The following is a 16,415-nucleotide window of genomic DNA, read 5'->3' on the forward strand; positions in this document are numbered from 1 at the left end:
GCTCCCTCCCTCCCCACAGGGCTGAGGGTCCTCTCTTTGAAGATAGGGAGTGGGAGGGCCAGTTATCTTGGTCTTCGCAGATCACAAGTGAGCTGGGGTTTTGCAGAAAGGAAGGAGTCCTGGATTTTCTAGCTCCTTGGTGAAGAAGTCAGAGGAGTGACAGGAAGGACACCCCAGCCCAGCTCTTTCTGAGGAGTTAGAACACTCCTCACCCCACTCCACACACCTCTCCAGCCCCTCCGTGTCCACCTTGTTATTACTCCCAGGTGGATCCAGTCTGGCTTCCCTGAGTCCAGGCTGAATTAGCAGTAAGTGAGCACAGTCCTTGAAATTTCCCATGTGGAGAAACTCAGGCTATTTGCGATTGCAGACACAATGTGAGAGTGGCGGCGAAGGGGGAGCTAGTGGTAGTCCAGGGGAGTTCTTGGAGACCTGATCGTCCTGTTTCTCAGCTGTGGGTGCTCCTTAGAGCTCAGTGCACTGCTTTACTTGCTTGTGTTACATACTGCCTGTCCCTCACCCAAATCAGGGGCCCAAACACACTTGGAGTTCTGGTGACCCCTCTCCACCCTCCAGGTCTTTGCATTCATCATCTGCACCTTCCCCGCACAAAAAATAAAGTAGTGATGCCAAAAATAAAAAGACCACTTGCCTCTTCCCCTCCAGCCTCCACCAGCGGCCACTGTGCCTTCTCTTGGGGAGAACCTGCACCAATATTCTGGGCAGGAAGAGAAAACAGGCCACTTCCACTTTCCCGAGAAACCATAATTTCAAACGATCTTCTTGCCAAATGGATGGGCTTAGGACACTATTGTGGGTTTCTCTCTGTCTCTCTCTCTCCTTCTCTTTCTCTCTCTCTTTTTAAATGAGGGCCAGGTAAAGCATTCTTAGCACATTATGGGGAGAAGGTTGTAATCCCCCAGCCTCCTCCTGTGTATTCTGGCTTTGTAGATACTGATGGCCTCGCGTTTCCTGTGGCCTCAAAGTGGAGGAAGGCTGGGGAGGTGAGGGGGTGGTGGAGGCCAGGAAGCCAGCCAAGTGGGCTACAGCTCAGTGGTACCAGCTGCCCTCTCCAGCCTTCCTGCCCCTTGGGCTGGCTGTGGCTGGCTCTCCTTCCTGTGCCCTTACTCCTAGGGTCAGGCTCCTGTTGCGTCAGGCTCCGGCCTCACTTCCTCACAGGCAGTGAGTTGGACAACAGCGTTGCAGATGTGCTGCCTCCTGCGTGAACGTGGGAGAATGGAGGCCAAGCTGGGCTCATTTCTGTACATGGGCATCAGGTCACTTAGGTATCCCAAGCACGCTTTCTTGCTTGGCCGTGACAGGGTCATCTCCTCTGGGCTTCGGGACACACAGTCACCATCAATTATAGGGAAGCTTCCATGAAATTGACAGGTGGGCCTGTACTCAGGCTCTATGGGGAACAGCCCTGTGGAGACTAATGGATGAGGGTGGGAAGTGTACTGATTATCTCCCCTTCTTCCCCGGGCCTCACTCTAGTGACTTGCTCATGTGACGTTCAGGGCGAGGGACCCCTATGGCCTGGGAGCATCAAGCAGGCAGGGGCCTCAGTTGCCTCTGGTGTCCAAGTATCATCAGTGCAGTGATTGATTATTGAGTAAATGAATTCCTGCCTTGGATTTAGGCATTGAATCCATGTGATCCAGGTGTGAGTATCCAAGCAGCTTTTCAGCTTGACACACAGACTAGTTTTTGCATTGGGTTCAGCTGTTAGTACCCCTTAACAACAGAAACCATGTAATATTGTAAATTTTAAATACCTGGTTTTAATGTAGCTAGAATTTTTTCCCTAGTTATTTTATAATGATTCTGAGTTTTCGCTTTGCTGGAGACATCTAGTGTTTGCAACATAACTTCGAATATTAGAAATCCTTTAGTACCAGGAAGAGGTCAGACTTGAGTTGAGCCTAGAAGGGAGTGCTAGGTGGATATGACAGGCAGGGCTGTGGCGTGGACAGAATTGCAGAAGTGAGGGTGTAAGATACATTTTGGGACAGTCTGCATTTCTCATTAAGAAAATGGGGCAAAAGTGATGAGGTTGACACTTACAAAGAGAACTGGGCCACCAAGGAGAAAAAAATCTCTTGCCAAAGGGTACTTCCTAATTTTCCCCATCTTTGGTGCTGTGGCAGAACCTGTCTTCTTGTCTGGCAAACCCTGCCCCAAAGGACTGGTCAGTAAACTCTAACTTAGCACCAACTCTAAGTCAGGCTCATATCCTTCTAGGTTTTTTATTATTTTGTGGAAAAAGTCAAATACACAGAAAGCTGAGAGAGGAACTCTCTGACGTCTTGCTCCCTTACATCACTCCTGGATTTAACAAGTGTTAGTATTTCACCACATTTGTTTTCCTCTGTAGACTTTTTCAGGATTATCTGAGTAAATTGCAGACACCAAAGCCCTTCACCCCTAAATACTTCAGCATGTATCTCCTAAGGACAAGATGTTCCCTTCAGAGTGGTAATACCATTATCACACCCAAGAAAACCAATAATTCCTTTGTGTCTAATATCTGGTCTACATTCAGATCTCCTCAGTTGTCTCCAGAATGACTTTTATAGCTTTTTTTGCAATCAGGATCCCATCAAGGATTGACACTATATGTAATTGGCTGTTGTGGCTGTGTAGCCTCTTTTAATCTACTACACTCCACCTTTTTTGTTTTATGTTTTTATGACGTTGACTTTGTAAAGGGTCCAGTCATATCCTTCTAGTTTTGAATCTGAGTGTACAGGCGTTCAACATTGGTTCCATTAACAGAAATTTACTGAGTAATATGCCACCACCCCCTGAAGTCCTGTAAACCCATGTATGACCCGTTGCTCAAGATGCACAGTTCAGTCTCGGCCACACTGCTGGCTCCACGGGGTTGTTGCTGGTGACGTCTGGAGCGCTGACTGTGGGCAGCCCTGTTCTGGGAAAGGGCTTCAAATCTCAGCTCTACCACTTCTCACTGAGGGCCTTCAGCTGGTGGTCCTTTCTCCTCTCTAAGCTTCGGGGTCTTCATGTCCACAACAAAGGGGTTGGACCAGGGGTCTTCCTAGTCTCACTCAGCTTTGCCTCTCAACACCTCTGTGACTTGGCTCCAGGTGTTGCCAGGCAGACCGCCTGCAGCTTCGTAGCTCGGGGTAGCTGCTTCGGGAAGCCAATTGCCTGCTCCCATTCCTGGCACCAAGAACAGGGGATCTGGGAGGATGCACACGGTTCTCTGATGCTTTAACGTGACCACATGCCCTTCCCCTCTGCTCCCCACAGCGGAGATTCTGGAGCTGGCTGGCAATGCAGCAAGAGACAACAAGAAGGGCCGGGTCACGCCCCGGCACATCCTGCTGGCCGTGGCCAACGATGAAGAGCTGAATCAGGTATGGGGCTCTCCTTTCCCTCCCCCACCCAGACACACCAGCAGGCAGTCTTGCTGCCCAAGAGTTGTCTGTCCAGGGGGAGGGTGCTGTTTGGCTGGCTATCAAGGGTGTGGACTGCATTTTGGACTATTAGCAGCTTCCCCGTCCCCCCCCCGCCCCACCGCATGGCAGTTTTTCCCCAAGATTTTATTGGTTTGGGGGAGGGGAATGAAACAAGGTATTTGGCTCTCCTTGGAAGAAAGATGGTTCTTTCTTCCACCCGAGTGGAAACTCCACCCGAGTGAGGGACTCCGAAGACTTGCTCCCTGTGTTGTGAGCCAGGGTCCTGTCAGCCTCCTTGTAGATGCCATGGAGGAGGGAGCTCTACCAACCCAAAGCAAGAGCATGGGGTGGGGGCAGGGCTGACTTCTTGAAGGTCACGGACGTGCTGGTCTGACTCACCATTCACTACTTTGGTTTTCCTGCAAGCTGCTAAAAGGAGTCACCATCGCCAGCGGGGGAGTGTTACCAAACATCCATCCGGAGTTGCTAGCGAAGAAACGAGGATCCAAAGGGAAGTTGGAAGCCATCATCACACCACCCCCAGCCAAAAAGGCCAAGTCTCCGTCCCAGAAGAAGCCCGTGTCTAAGAAAGCAGGGGGCAAGAAAGGGGCCCGGAAATCCAAGGTGCGTAGGTGATTTGGCAGGGACGTGTGGAGGGTGGGGCTGGGCGGGTGCCGGCAGGCGGGGTCATGCGGGCTCCCCTTCCTACTGAGGGCTCATTCCCCTCTGGGGTGGGGGCCTGTGGAACAAATGGAGCTGGTGACAGAGGGCTAGTCCAGCTCAAGTGGCCAGAGTCTGGACGCAAGTTGGGGACTAGATTTCTGTGGGCAAGGGGGATGTGGGGAGGTGCTGGGGCAGATAGCCCCAGGCTGGAGGGACCTGGTGCCCACCCTTCCAGGAGATGCTCACGCCCATGGGGTGGGACATGTGTATACAGGAGCTTCCCTGTGGGAGCGACAGCAGTCGAGTCCTGCCCAGAGCTGCCAGCTGCCCGCTTGCCCTTGACGTGCCCAGAACTGTCATTGTGTTGCCATGGCTGCATGTCCTCCTCCGAGCCTGTTCCAGCAGGGATGGTTCAGATGGTTAGCTCTTTGAAATGACCACCTTGTTAAGGAGGAAAATAGATGCGTTATTTGGGCGCTTCCTGCCAGACCCAGCTGGGATTGAGACTAGGTCGTAGGTGCTGATCTTTCTGTGGGGAGCGAAACCTTCTCATGAGTGTGACCTCATGTCTTCTAGGATGGGGCAGGCCCACTAATCCCAAGCCAGGATCTTCCTGGTCCACCCTCGGGAGGTCCACACCCGTGGCTGGTTGCATTCACCTGTCTGAGACTCCAGGGTAACTGGGATACATGGTTTCTGTTTCTTCCTCGCTGGGCCCTGCCTCTCAGCTGTTGTCACAGACTCCAGGGCCAGCAGACTAGGAACAGCGCAGCTCTGTGTTTAATAAAATGGAATCTTAAGGCTGCTCCACCCTGCCCTGCCCTGGGGTGGGGAGTCACCCTTCTGGCCTCTAGCCAGACTAAGAGGAAATTATCTCTGGCAGAAGGTGGCCTCCCTATTTTGAAAGACCCCCAGTAATATCCCCTTGGAAATGCCCTGCAAGGCCTAATGCAGTGTCAGTGTCAGGACATTCTTACTAGAGCCCAAAGCCCTCACCAGAGTGAGCTGGTGAGGACACCTTCCCAGAACAGGTCCAGGAGCAGTGACCCGGAGCCACATGCCAGCCCGCCCTCCCAGCATGTCCCCTCCGCTGAGCCCATCCAGACATCAGGCAGGCCTTCACCACATGGGGGGCACCTTCTGTGACCTCTCACCTCCCACCCATACTGTTTGTGTTTGTGGACTCTCTTTAGTTGAGGTGTAAGAGGCTATATTTTTTGTACATCCTTCTGGGTGTGGACAAACACTTCCCTGAAAACGACAAAATCTAAATTCCTCTTGCCAACAGACACCCCCCACCCCACCCTACCCCACCAGGCTCAGAATCACTCCCAGCTCTTTGAGAGAGAAACCGGATACAGAAGAGTGTCCTGTAAGTTATTTCCAGACGCTGCACTCCACCTTGCTCACAAGCCCTGGAGGAGGCTCAGGGCAGGCTGGGGATTTCACAGAGTGCTCATTCCTGCTAACTATAAAATTAGCAGATTGAACTGTTTCTTTTTTCCCTTACAACATTTGCATTTGGGGGGAGTTGCTGGACAGGGAAGGCAGGGGAAAGCGCCTGTGTATCCCCCTTTAAATGTTAAAAAAGAAGACGAAGATGCCAAATCCATCATCTCTTGATTATGGGCATCAGGGAGCTGGCTGCCCACAGAGCAGGGGGCCAGCAGGGGCAGCACTGTGGCACCTCTCCAACCCGAGTGTCTCTGGCAACCCTGGGTTGAACCTTGCTCCCTGTCACCCCCAGTCTTCTGGCATAGTTTTTGCCCCGTAACTTTCCGAACTTCCCAACTTCCCAAACACTATGAATGCTTTTTCTTTCTTTTTGGACTTGAAATATAGAGTGAGTGTGTGTGTGTGTGTGTGTGTGTGTGTGTGTGTGTGTCTTCTAGTAGCTATATTCGGAACTCAGTGTTTCTAATAACCAGATGCCAATAATCACTTGAACACTCAACTTTTCCCTTGATTACAAAAGCAGGAAGTCTGTTATGGTGGTCTGTTTTTCTTCTACACAATAAAACACATTGTCTGCTTACTGTACCAGTATTTGGCTAACATTAAACCCTGGGGGAAGCTGAAATTGGAACCGTGAACAGCTAATTTTCAAAACATTTGTTTAATGTAAATTGTGGTACCAGCTCCCAGAAACAGCGGAGAACCCTGCATCTCCAGGTTTAAGTGGAATGTTCTGAAAATAACCTTTCCAGAGACATGCAGACAAAGCCTTAGTAACATGCTAAAGCACTTGTAGTGAAAGGGAGTTGGTATTTTTCAAGTGTCAACATTTGAATTCCAAATCATAATTTTCCCCCCAATTCTATGTAATTGGAAGGTTTTGAAAGTCTCCAGTTGTGACAGCTGAGTCAGCCGTAGTGGAAACTGTTAGAGAAGGCGACAAAACCCACCAGGGGCTGGGCATCCGGGGCCCTGGCAGTGCCTTGGGGTTCCTCCTTCTACTTGGGTGGCCTCAGGCAAGTCTGTGCCTCAGTTTACCCCCCGCCATGAAATGATGGGGTCCATCCCAGCCCTACAATTTACTGACTCTAGTGAATGTTTGCATAATGTCTTTGTGTAGGTAATATGTGTGAGAGTTTGGATGGTACAAAGCGTGTGTGGTAATAAAATCTCACTCAGTCCTCCCACTTCTCCCCAGAGCAGTCTCTGGAATGAGTTTTCATGTACCCTTTCAGAAAGTCTAAGCACATAAAAAGCATAGAGATACATAAAGTCTTCCCCATCCTACTGGCCTTTAGAGAGAGAGAGAGAGACAGAGAGAGACAGAGAGAGAGAGAGAGAGAGAGAGAGAGTGTGTGCGTGTGTGTGTGTGTGTGTGTGTGTGTCGTGTTCCCCACTGTTTTTGCAGTGTGGTGTCAGTGGTTACTGGTGCCAGCTCATCTGGCTTCATATTCCAGTTCTGCCAGTTGCTGGCTGTGTGAGGTGTGAGTTGGGGGAGTTACTTCATTCCTCTGGTATCTCAATTTCCTCATCTGTAAAATGGAGGTATAACACAGGGTGGTTGGGAGGCTTAAAAGAGGATTCATGTGAAGTGCTTACAGCAGTGTCTGGCACACATGTCAGCTGCCGCTGTTACTCCCTTGGCAGTTCTTACTCATCATGGCGTGTGGAGCTGCTGTAGTCTCTCATGGTGTGGCTCCAGTTACTGATACTGTAGGCAGGAGCAATGTACCCAGTTCTTTGGATTGTTCCTCGTGTCCATCCTGACAAACAGTGCCGCAGTGACCATCACTGTGTGTGGGTCTCTGTGCATAAGTGCAAGTGTATCTGTAGGAGAAAGTCCTCAAGGTGGACTTACTGAAGCAGAGAGTGTATTTTTTAACTCTGATGGCTTGTTATCCCATTAAGAAATTTCAAGAGTGGACTTATTTACACATTTGACACTGAGTTGTTGAAAGAAGATGCATCCATTCGATCCATATTTATCACATCTACATGTGCTTGTTCCCCTTCTTGGTAGTGAGGGTACAGCACCTTGGTGCTCAGGGAGCTCTGGTCTAGTGAGGGAGGTAGAGTCACTGCACAAGGGGGGGGCAAATGGTGCTCCGACCACAATAAAGTGGAGTGATGGCATGGCAGTGTTGTCTTACATAGGTGCTCAGGGGAGGCTTCTCTGGTAAGGTAACACTCAAGGCATTTAAGTGATTGAGAGGAGAGAGCTCCTGGCACGGGGGAGCATGCCTGGCTCTTCCCGGAGAGAATGGGACAGTCCTTCATGTGGGGTCCCCAACGTTTCAGAGAAGCCTGGGGACTCTTCTCAAGATAAGGTTTTATTTATTTTTTTAATTTTACTTTTTTAAGAGGGACTTGGCTGGCCCCAAATGATTTTTTGTTTTGTTTAAATTTTATTTATCTTTTTGGCTGCGTTGGGTCTTTGTTGCTGTGCACAGGCTTTCTCTAGTTGTTGCGAGCGGGGGCTACTCTTTGTTGCGGTGTGCGGGCTTCTCATTGCGGTGGCTTCTCTTGTTGCGGAGCACGGGCTCTAGGGCACTTGGGCTTCGGTAGTTGTGGCGTGTGGGCTCTAGGGCACTTGGGCTTCAGTACTTGTGGCTCGCGGGCTCTAGAGCGCAGGCTCAGTATTTGTGGCACACGGGCTTAGTTGCTCCGCGGCATGTGGGATCTACCCGGACCAGGGCTCGAACCCGTGTCCCCTGCATTGGCAGGCGGATTCTTACCCACTGCGCCACCAGGGAAGTCCAAAATAGTTTTAAAGTTTTAAAATGCATAAAATACCGAAGATTCAAAGGAAACCATTTATGCCTAAATCTTCAAGGTTAAGACCCCTGTCAGAATGCTCACCAAGATTCATAGGATAATCTTTAAGGTATCTCCAAGAAGGCAGTTTTTGCCAAAAGTTTTGATAAATAGTCATCTCACCTAGGATTTTTCAAATGTAAACCCGCTCTACCACCCCAGTTGAACTCCACCCCCGTATGTGAATCACTCTTCCCCATCAAGAAGATACACTTGCTCCTCACTGCCTGGCAAAAAGCCCAAGATGATTTTGGGAGAGCGCCTCTTTCTTTTTGAGAAATATTTAAACTGCAAATGAGTGATTAATGTTCTGGTAAGGGATGCCAAAAAAAGGGATTGGTTCTTTTGAGAAGCTGCCATCCTTGCAAAATTTTGCTGACTTTTTAATGAAATTTCCAGAGATTCAAACAGCAGAGCAAAGGAGACTAGGCGTAGGTAATCTTGGGTTGATAATTTCACACAAGTCTTTTTGGACACAAGTCTTTTTGGACACTCAGTTCTACAGATTCTTAAATACGTCTCCCACTGACTCTGACCTTACAGGTTTTCTGCTGCTCAAAACAAAACTGGGTGTATGCACGATACATGGAGTTTTTGGATTTGTACAACAATATGAATTTCTAAAATGTCAATCTTTTTTTTTTAACATCTTTATTGGAGTAAAGTTGCTTTACAATGGTGTATTTGTTTCTGCTTTATAACAAAGTGAATCAGCTATACATATTCATATATCCCCATATCTCCTCCCTTTTTCGTCTCCCTCCCACCCTCCCTATCCCACCCCTCTAGGTGGTCACAAAGCACCGAGCTGATCTCCCTGTGCTATGCAGCTGCCAATCATTTTTTTTAACTCTTTATTGGAGTATAATTGCTTTCCAATGTTGTGTTAGCTTCTGCAGTACAACAAAATGAATCAGCTATAAGTATACATATATCCCCATATCCCCTCCCTCTTGAGCCTCCCTCCCACCCTCCCTACCCCACCCCTGTAGGTCATCACAGACCACAGAGTTGATCTCCTTGTGCTATGCAGCAGCTTCCCACTAGCCATCCATAAAATGTCAATCATTTTGGAGATGGACAAAGTATTGCTTGCTAGCTTTTGTCCTCCCTGGGCCAGGTTGTGTAAAGAATCTACCATCTACTCTCACCATTTCATATAAGAAAGGGCATTTTAATACCAAGAAGTGAGGAAGGGACTTAATCGCAGACTACAGACCTTAGGAAAACTTAGGGCACAGTTGTTACGATTGGAATATAGTGACATCTCCCAAGGCAACTGTGTAGACCTGAAGCACCGTGTCACGGGCTGCACGCCTTGCAGGGAAGAGGCAGGTGTTGGTTGCCAGGTGGACAGACTGTGAGAACTGGGAAGGAGCAGCTGGTCTTGCACAGGGTTTGCCACTTTCTCTGCCTTGGCCACTTGTTTAGTCAGTTCTCCTGCCTTATCTCACTTTCCTGATGAGGAAGCTAAGTCTTAGGGAATGTGAGCCATGTACCTAAGGCTATGCAGCTAGTAGACCAGGGCTCAAATGCAGGACTTCAGAGTTCAGATAAAGTGTTACTTGTGTGTCCTGTGACTATGGACCACGTCCCTAGGTAGAATCCCCTCTGGTCTGATGGTAGAGGGCTGCAAAGCCGCCCACTGCAGAGTGAGTGGGGCAACACCTTAAAAAACTTTTTTAAAATAACACATTCTGGCCTCTCATTAAATTTGTTTGTACATTCATGATATATATTCTGTTTATAATTTCCACCTCTTACCCTCTACAACATTCTTTTTCTCGGTGTATTGAATTATAATTGACATAAAGCACTGTATACGTTTAAGGTGTACAGCATGATTTGACTTGCATGTATCATGAAATGATGACCACAATAAGGGTAGTTAATATCCATCATCTCACATACAGAAAAAAATGGTTTTTTCCTTGTGATGAAAACTCTTAGGACCTACTCTCAACAACTTTTCCTATGTATCATACAGCAGTGTTAACTATAGTCATTGTGTTGTACATTACATTCCCAGTACTTATTTATCTGATAACTGCAAGTTTGTACCTTTTGGCCACTTTCCTCCAATCCCTCCTCCTCCAACCCTCTGCCTCTGGTAACCACAAATCTGATCTTTTTTCCTGTGAGTTTGGGTTTTTTTGTTATTGTTTTTTTCAGATTCCACATATAAGAGGGATTATGTGGTATATGGTATTTTAATTTCTCTATCTGACTTATTTCACTTAGCATAGTGCTCTCAAGGTCCATCCATTTTGTCGCAAGTGGCAGAATTTCCTTCACTTTTATGGCTGATGAATGTTCCATTTTGTTTTATATAGGTGTGTGTGTGTGTGTACGTGTATCATATTTTCTTTATCTGTTCATCCATTGATGGACACTTAGGTTTTTTTTCCATATTTCCATATCTTGGCTATTATAAATAATGCTGCAGTGAACATGGGGTGCATATATCCTTTTGGGTGAGTGTTTTTGTTTCCTTTGGATGAATACCCAGAAGTGGAATTGCTGAATTATGTGGGAGTTCTCTTTTTAATTTTTTGAGGAGCCTTCAAAATGTTTTCCATAGTAGCTGCTCCGGTTTGCGTTCCCACCAACAGTGTACCAGGGTTCTCTTTTCTCTACATCCTTGACAACACTTGTTATTTCCTGTCATTTTGATAGCCATTCTAACAGGTGTGAGGTGCTGTATCATTGTAGTTTTGATTTGCATTTCCCTGATGATTAGCGATGTTGAGCACCTTTTCATGTACCAGTTGGCCATTTGTATGTCTTCTTTGGAAAAATGGTCTTGAGTTTTTTGCTCTTGAGTTGTCTGAGTTTTGTATATATTTTGGATATTAACCCCTTGTCAGATAAATGATTCACAAATATTTTCTGCCATTCCATAGGTTGCCTTTTCACTTTGTTGATTGTTTCCTTTGTTGTGCAGAAACCTTTTAGTTTGATATAGTCCTACTTGTTTGTTTTTGCTTTTGTTGCCTTTCCTTTTGGTGTCAAATCCGAAGTCATTGCCAGTACTAATATCAAAGAGCTTACTGTCCGTTTTTCTCTAGGAGTTTTATGGTTTCAGCTCTTATGTTCAAGTTTTTAATCCATTTTGAGTTAATTTTTGTGTACAGTGTAAGATGTAAGTGGTGCAGTTTTATTCTTTTACATTGGCTGTCCAGTTTTCCCAACACTGTTTATTGAAGACACTGTCCTTTCTCCATTGTATATTCTTGCCTCTGTTGTAAATTAAGTGACCATATATGCCTGGGTTTATTCCTGGGCTTGCTGTTCTGTTCCATTGATCTTTGTGTCTGTTTTTATGCCAATACCATACTGTTTTCATGACTACAGCTTTGTTATGTAGTTTGAAATGAGGGAGCACGATGCCTTCAGATTTGTTCTTCTTTCTTGAGATTGCTTTGGGTATGTGGGGGTCTTTTGTGGTTCCATACAAATTTGAAGATTGTTTATTCTATTTCTGTGAAAAATGCCATTGGAATTTTTTTTCACATTTTACTATTTTTTTAAATTGAAGTATAGTTGATTTACAGTGTTGTGTTAATTTGTGCTGTACAGTAAGGTGATTCAGTTATACATATATATACTGTTTTTTATTAAGAGCACATTTTATTTTTTAAATTTTATTTTATATTGGAGTGTATTTGGTTTACAATGTTGTGTTAGTTTCAGGTGTACAGCAAAGTGGTTTAGTTATACATATACATATGTCTATTCTTTTTCAGATTCTTTTCACATATAGGTTATTGCAGAGTATTGAGTACCCTGTGCTCTACAGTAGATCCTTGTTGATTATCTATTTTATATATAGTAGAGTGTATGTTAATCCCAAACTCCTAATTTATCCTTCCCCTCCCCCCTTCCCTTTTGGTAACCGTAAGTTTGTTTTAAGTCTGTGAGTCTGTTTCTGTTTTGAAAATAAGTTCATTTTTATTATTTTTTAAGATTCCATATACAAGTGATATCATATGATATTTGTCTTTCTCTGTCTGACTTCACTTAGGATGATAATCTCTAGGTCCATCTGTGTTGCTGCAAATGGCATTACTTCATTCTTTTTTATGGCTGAGTAATATTCCATTGTATATATGTACCACATCTTCTTTATCCATTCCTCTGTTGATGGACATTTAGGTTGCTTCCATGTCTTGGCTATTGTAAATAGTGCTGCAATGAACATTGGGGTACATGTATCTTTTCAAAGGATGGTTTTCTCTGAATATATGCCCAGGAGTGGGATTGCTGGATCATACGATAGCTCTATTTTTAGTGTTTTGAGGAACCTCCATATTGTTCTCCATAGTGGCTGCACCAATTTACATTCCCACCAACAGTGTAGGAGGGTTCCCTTTTCTTCACACCTCTTCAGCATTTATTGTTTGTAGACGTTTTGATGATGGCCGTTGTGACCGGTGTGAGGTGATACCTCATTGTAGTTTCAACTTGAATTTCTCTAATCATTAGAGAATCTTTCCGTGTGCCTTTTGGCCATCTGTATGTCTTCTTTGGAGAAATGTCTGTTTAGATCTTCTGCCCATTTTTTGATTGGGTTGCGTGTATTTTTTTTGCTGTTGGGCTGCATGAGCTGTTTTGTATTTTGGAGATTAATCCCTTGTCTGTTGCATTGTTTGCAAATACTTTCTCCCATCCTGTGTGTTGTCTTTTCGTTTTGTTTATGGTTTCCTTTGCTGTGCAGAAGCTTTTAAGTTTAATTAGGTCCCATTTGTTTGTTTTTGTTTTCATTACTCTAGGAGGTGGGTCAAAAACAATCTTGCTGTGATTTATGTCAAAGAGTGTTCTGCCTGTGTTTTCCTCTAAGAGTTTTATACTGTCGTCTTTACATTTAGGTCTTTGATCCATTTTGAGTTTATTTTTGTGTTTGCTGTTAGAGAATGTTCTAATTCATTCTCTTACCTGAAGCTGTCCAGTTTTCCCAGCACCAGTTATTGAAGAGATTGTCTTTTCTCCATTGTATATTCTTGCCTCCTTTGTTGTAGATTACTTGACCATAGGTGCGTGGGTTTATTTCTGGGCTTTCTGTCCTGTTCCATTGATCTCTATTTTTGGTTTTGTGCCAGTACCATACTGTTTTGATGACTGTAGCTTTGTAGTATAGTCTGAAGTAAGGGAGCCTGATTCCTCCAGCTCCGTTTTCCTTTCTCAAGATCGCTTTGGCTATTTAGGGTCTTCGGTGTTTCCATACAAATTTTAAGATTTTTTTGTTCTAGATCTTCAAAAAAAAATGCCATTGGTAATTTGATAGGGATTGCACTTAATTTGTAGATTGCCTTGGGTAGTACAGTCATTTTGATTCTTCCAATCCAAGAACATGTTATATCTTTCCATCTGTTTGTGTCGTCTTCGATTTTTTTCATCAGCGTCTTATAGTTTTCAGAGTACAGGTCTTTTGCCTCCTTGAATCGGTTTATTCCTAGGTATTTTATTCTTTTTTATGCGATGGTAAGTGGGATTGTTTCTTTATTTTCTCTTTATGATCTTTTGTTAGTGTATAGGAATGCAACAGATTTCTGTGTATTAATTTTGTATCCTGCAACTTGATGGAATTCATTGATGAGCTCTAGTAGTTTTCTGGTAGCATCTTTAGGATTCTCTATGTATAGTATCATGTCATCTGTAAACAGTGACAGTTTTACTTCTTCTTTTCCAATTTGGATTCCTTTTATTTCTTTTTCTTCTCTGATTGCCATGGCTAGGACTTCCAAAACTATGTTGAAGAAAAGTGGCGAGAGTGGACATCCTTGTCTTGTTTCTGATTTAGAAAAAATGTTTTCAGCTTTTCACCATTGACTCTGATGTTAGCTGTGGGTTTGACATATCGATGTATGGCCTTTATTCTGTTGAGGTATGTTCCCTCTGTGCTCACTTTCTGGAGAGTTTTTATCATAAAAGGTGTTGAATTTTGTGAAAAGCTTTCTCTGCATCTATTGAGATGATCATATGGTTTTTATTCTTCAATTTGTTAATGTGGTGTATCACACTGATTGATATACAGATATTGAAAAATCCTCTCATCTCTGGGATAAATCCCACTTGATCATGGTGTAAAGTCCTTTTAATGTACTGTTGGATTTGGTTTGCTGGTATTTGTTGAGGATTTTTGTCTGTATTCATCAGTGATATTGGCCTGTAATTTTCTTTTTTTGTGGTATCTTTGTCTGCTTTTAATATCAGGGTGACGGTGGCCTCATAGAATGAGTTTGGGAGTGTTCCTTCCTCTGTAACTTTTTGGAAGAGTTTGAGAAGGATAGGTGTTAGCTCTTCTCTGAATGTTTGATAGAATTCGCCTGTGAAGCTATCTGGTCCTGGACTTTTTTTGTTGGGAGTTCTTTTGGGTTTTTTTGTTTTGTATTTTTGTTTTTGGCTGCACTGCAGCTTGCAGGATCTTAGTTCCTCAACCAGGGATTGAACCTGGGCCCTCGCAGTGCAAGCACTGACCCTAACCATTGGACCACCAGGGAATTCCCTGTTGGGAGTTTTAAAATCACAGTTTCAATTTCAGTGGTTTTGATTGGTCTGTTCATATTTTCTATTTCTTCCTGGTTCAGTTTTGGAAGATTGTACCTTTCTAAGAATTTGTCCATTTCTTCCAGGTTGTCCATTTTTTGGCATATAGTTGCTTGTAGGTAGTCACTTATGATTCTTTGTATTTCTGTGGTGTTAATAGTAACTTCTCTTTTTTCATTTCTAATTTTATTGATTTGAGCCCTCTCCCTTTTTTTCTTGATGAGTCTGGCTAAAGGTTTATCAATTTTGTTTATCTTTTCAAAGAACCAGATTTTAGTTTCATTGATCTTTTCTATTGTTTTCTTTGTCTCTATTTAATTTTTTTCTGCTCTGATCTTTGTGATTTCTTTCCTTATACTAACGTTGGGTTTTGTTTGTTCTCTTTCTAGTTGCTTTAGGCATAAGGTTAGTTTGTTTGAGATTTTTCTTGTTTCCTGAGGTAAGATTGTATTGCTATGAACTTACCTCTTAGAACTGCTTTTCCTGCATCCCATAGGTTTTGGATTGTCATGCTTTCATTTTCATTTGTTTCTAGCTATTTTTTGGTTTCCTCTTTGATATCTTCAGTGATCCATTGGTTGTTTAGTAGCATATTGTTTAGCCTCCACGTGTTTGTGTTTTTTGTTTTTTTTCCCTTGTAGTTGATTTCTAATCTCATAGCATTGTGGTCAGAAAAGAGGCTTGATATGATTTCAGTTTTCTTAAATTTACCAAGGCTTGATTTGTGGCCCAAGATGTGATCTATCCTGGAGAATGTTCCATGTGCACTTGAGAAGAAAGTGAATTCTGGTCCTTTTGGATGGAATGCTCTATATATATCAGTTAAGTCCATCTGGTTTAATGTGTCATTTGAGGCCTGTGTTTCCTTATTGATTTTCTGTCTGGATGATCTGTTCAAAGATGTAAGTCAGGTGTTAAAATCCCCCCATATTATTGTGTTACTGTCGATTTCTCCTTTTATGGCTGTTAGTGTTTGCCTTATATATTGAGGTGCTCCTATATTTGGTGCATATATATTTACAATTGTTATATCTTTTTGAATTGATCCCTTGATTATTATGTAATATCCTTCTTTGTCTCTTTGTAACATTCTTGTAAAATCTATTTTGGGGACTTCCCTGGTTGTCCAGTGGTTAAGACTGCACACTTCTGATGCAGGGTGGCACAGGGTTCGATCCCTGGTCGGGAAACTGAGATCCCACATGCTATGCAGCGTAGCCAAAAAAAAAAAAAAAAATTAAAGTCTAATTTGTCTGATATGAGTATTGCTACTCCAGCTTTCTTTTGATTCCATTTGCATGGGATACCTTTTTCCATCCCCTCACTTTCAGTCTGTGTCCCTAGATCTGAAGTGGGTCCGTTGTAGCCAGCATATATACAGGTCTTGTTTTTGTATCCATTAAGGCAGTCTGTGTCTTTTGTTTGGAGTATTTAATCCATTTACATTTAAGGCAATTATCAATATGTATGTTCTTATTGCCATTTTGTTAATTGTCTTGGGATTGTTTTTGTAGG

At 44.0% G+C, this 16,415-nt stretch overlaps 1 protein-coding gene across 7 annotated transcripts in view; it reads left to right on the plus strand.

The window, feature by feature from the left end:
• MACROH2A1 (macroH2A.1 histone) overlaps positions 1-16,415 on the plus strand; it is an 80,072-nt gene that overhangs the window by 27,512 nt on the left and 36,145 nt on the right. For all 7 annotated transcript variants that reach the window (XR_003430862.1, XM_027096989.1, XM_027097004.1 and 4 more), the window contains exons 3-4: positions 3,274-3,380; positions 3,849-4,046. Coding sequence is in view for 6 of the 7 variants with exons in the window: in XM_027096989.1 (XP_026952790.1) it covers positions 3,274-3,380; positions 3,849-4,046 (305 nt within the window). In the remaining variant the exon portion in view is untranslated. The remainder of the gene's footprint in view (positions 1-3,273; positions 3,381-3,848; positions 4,047-16,415) is intronic.

Source organism: Aethalodelphis obliquidens, unplaced genomic scaffold (genome assembly GCF_003676395.1).
Source record: "Aethalodelphis obliquidens isolate GAN/ISIS:26980383/991018 unplaced genomic scaffold, ASM367639v1 scaffold4, whole genome shotgun sequence".
In the NCBI taxonomy this organism is placed as follows: domain Eukaryota; kingdom Metazoa; phylum Chordata; class Mammalia; order Artiodactyla; family Delphinidae; genus Aethalodelphis; species Aethalodelphis obliquidens.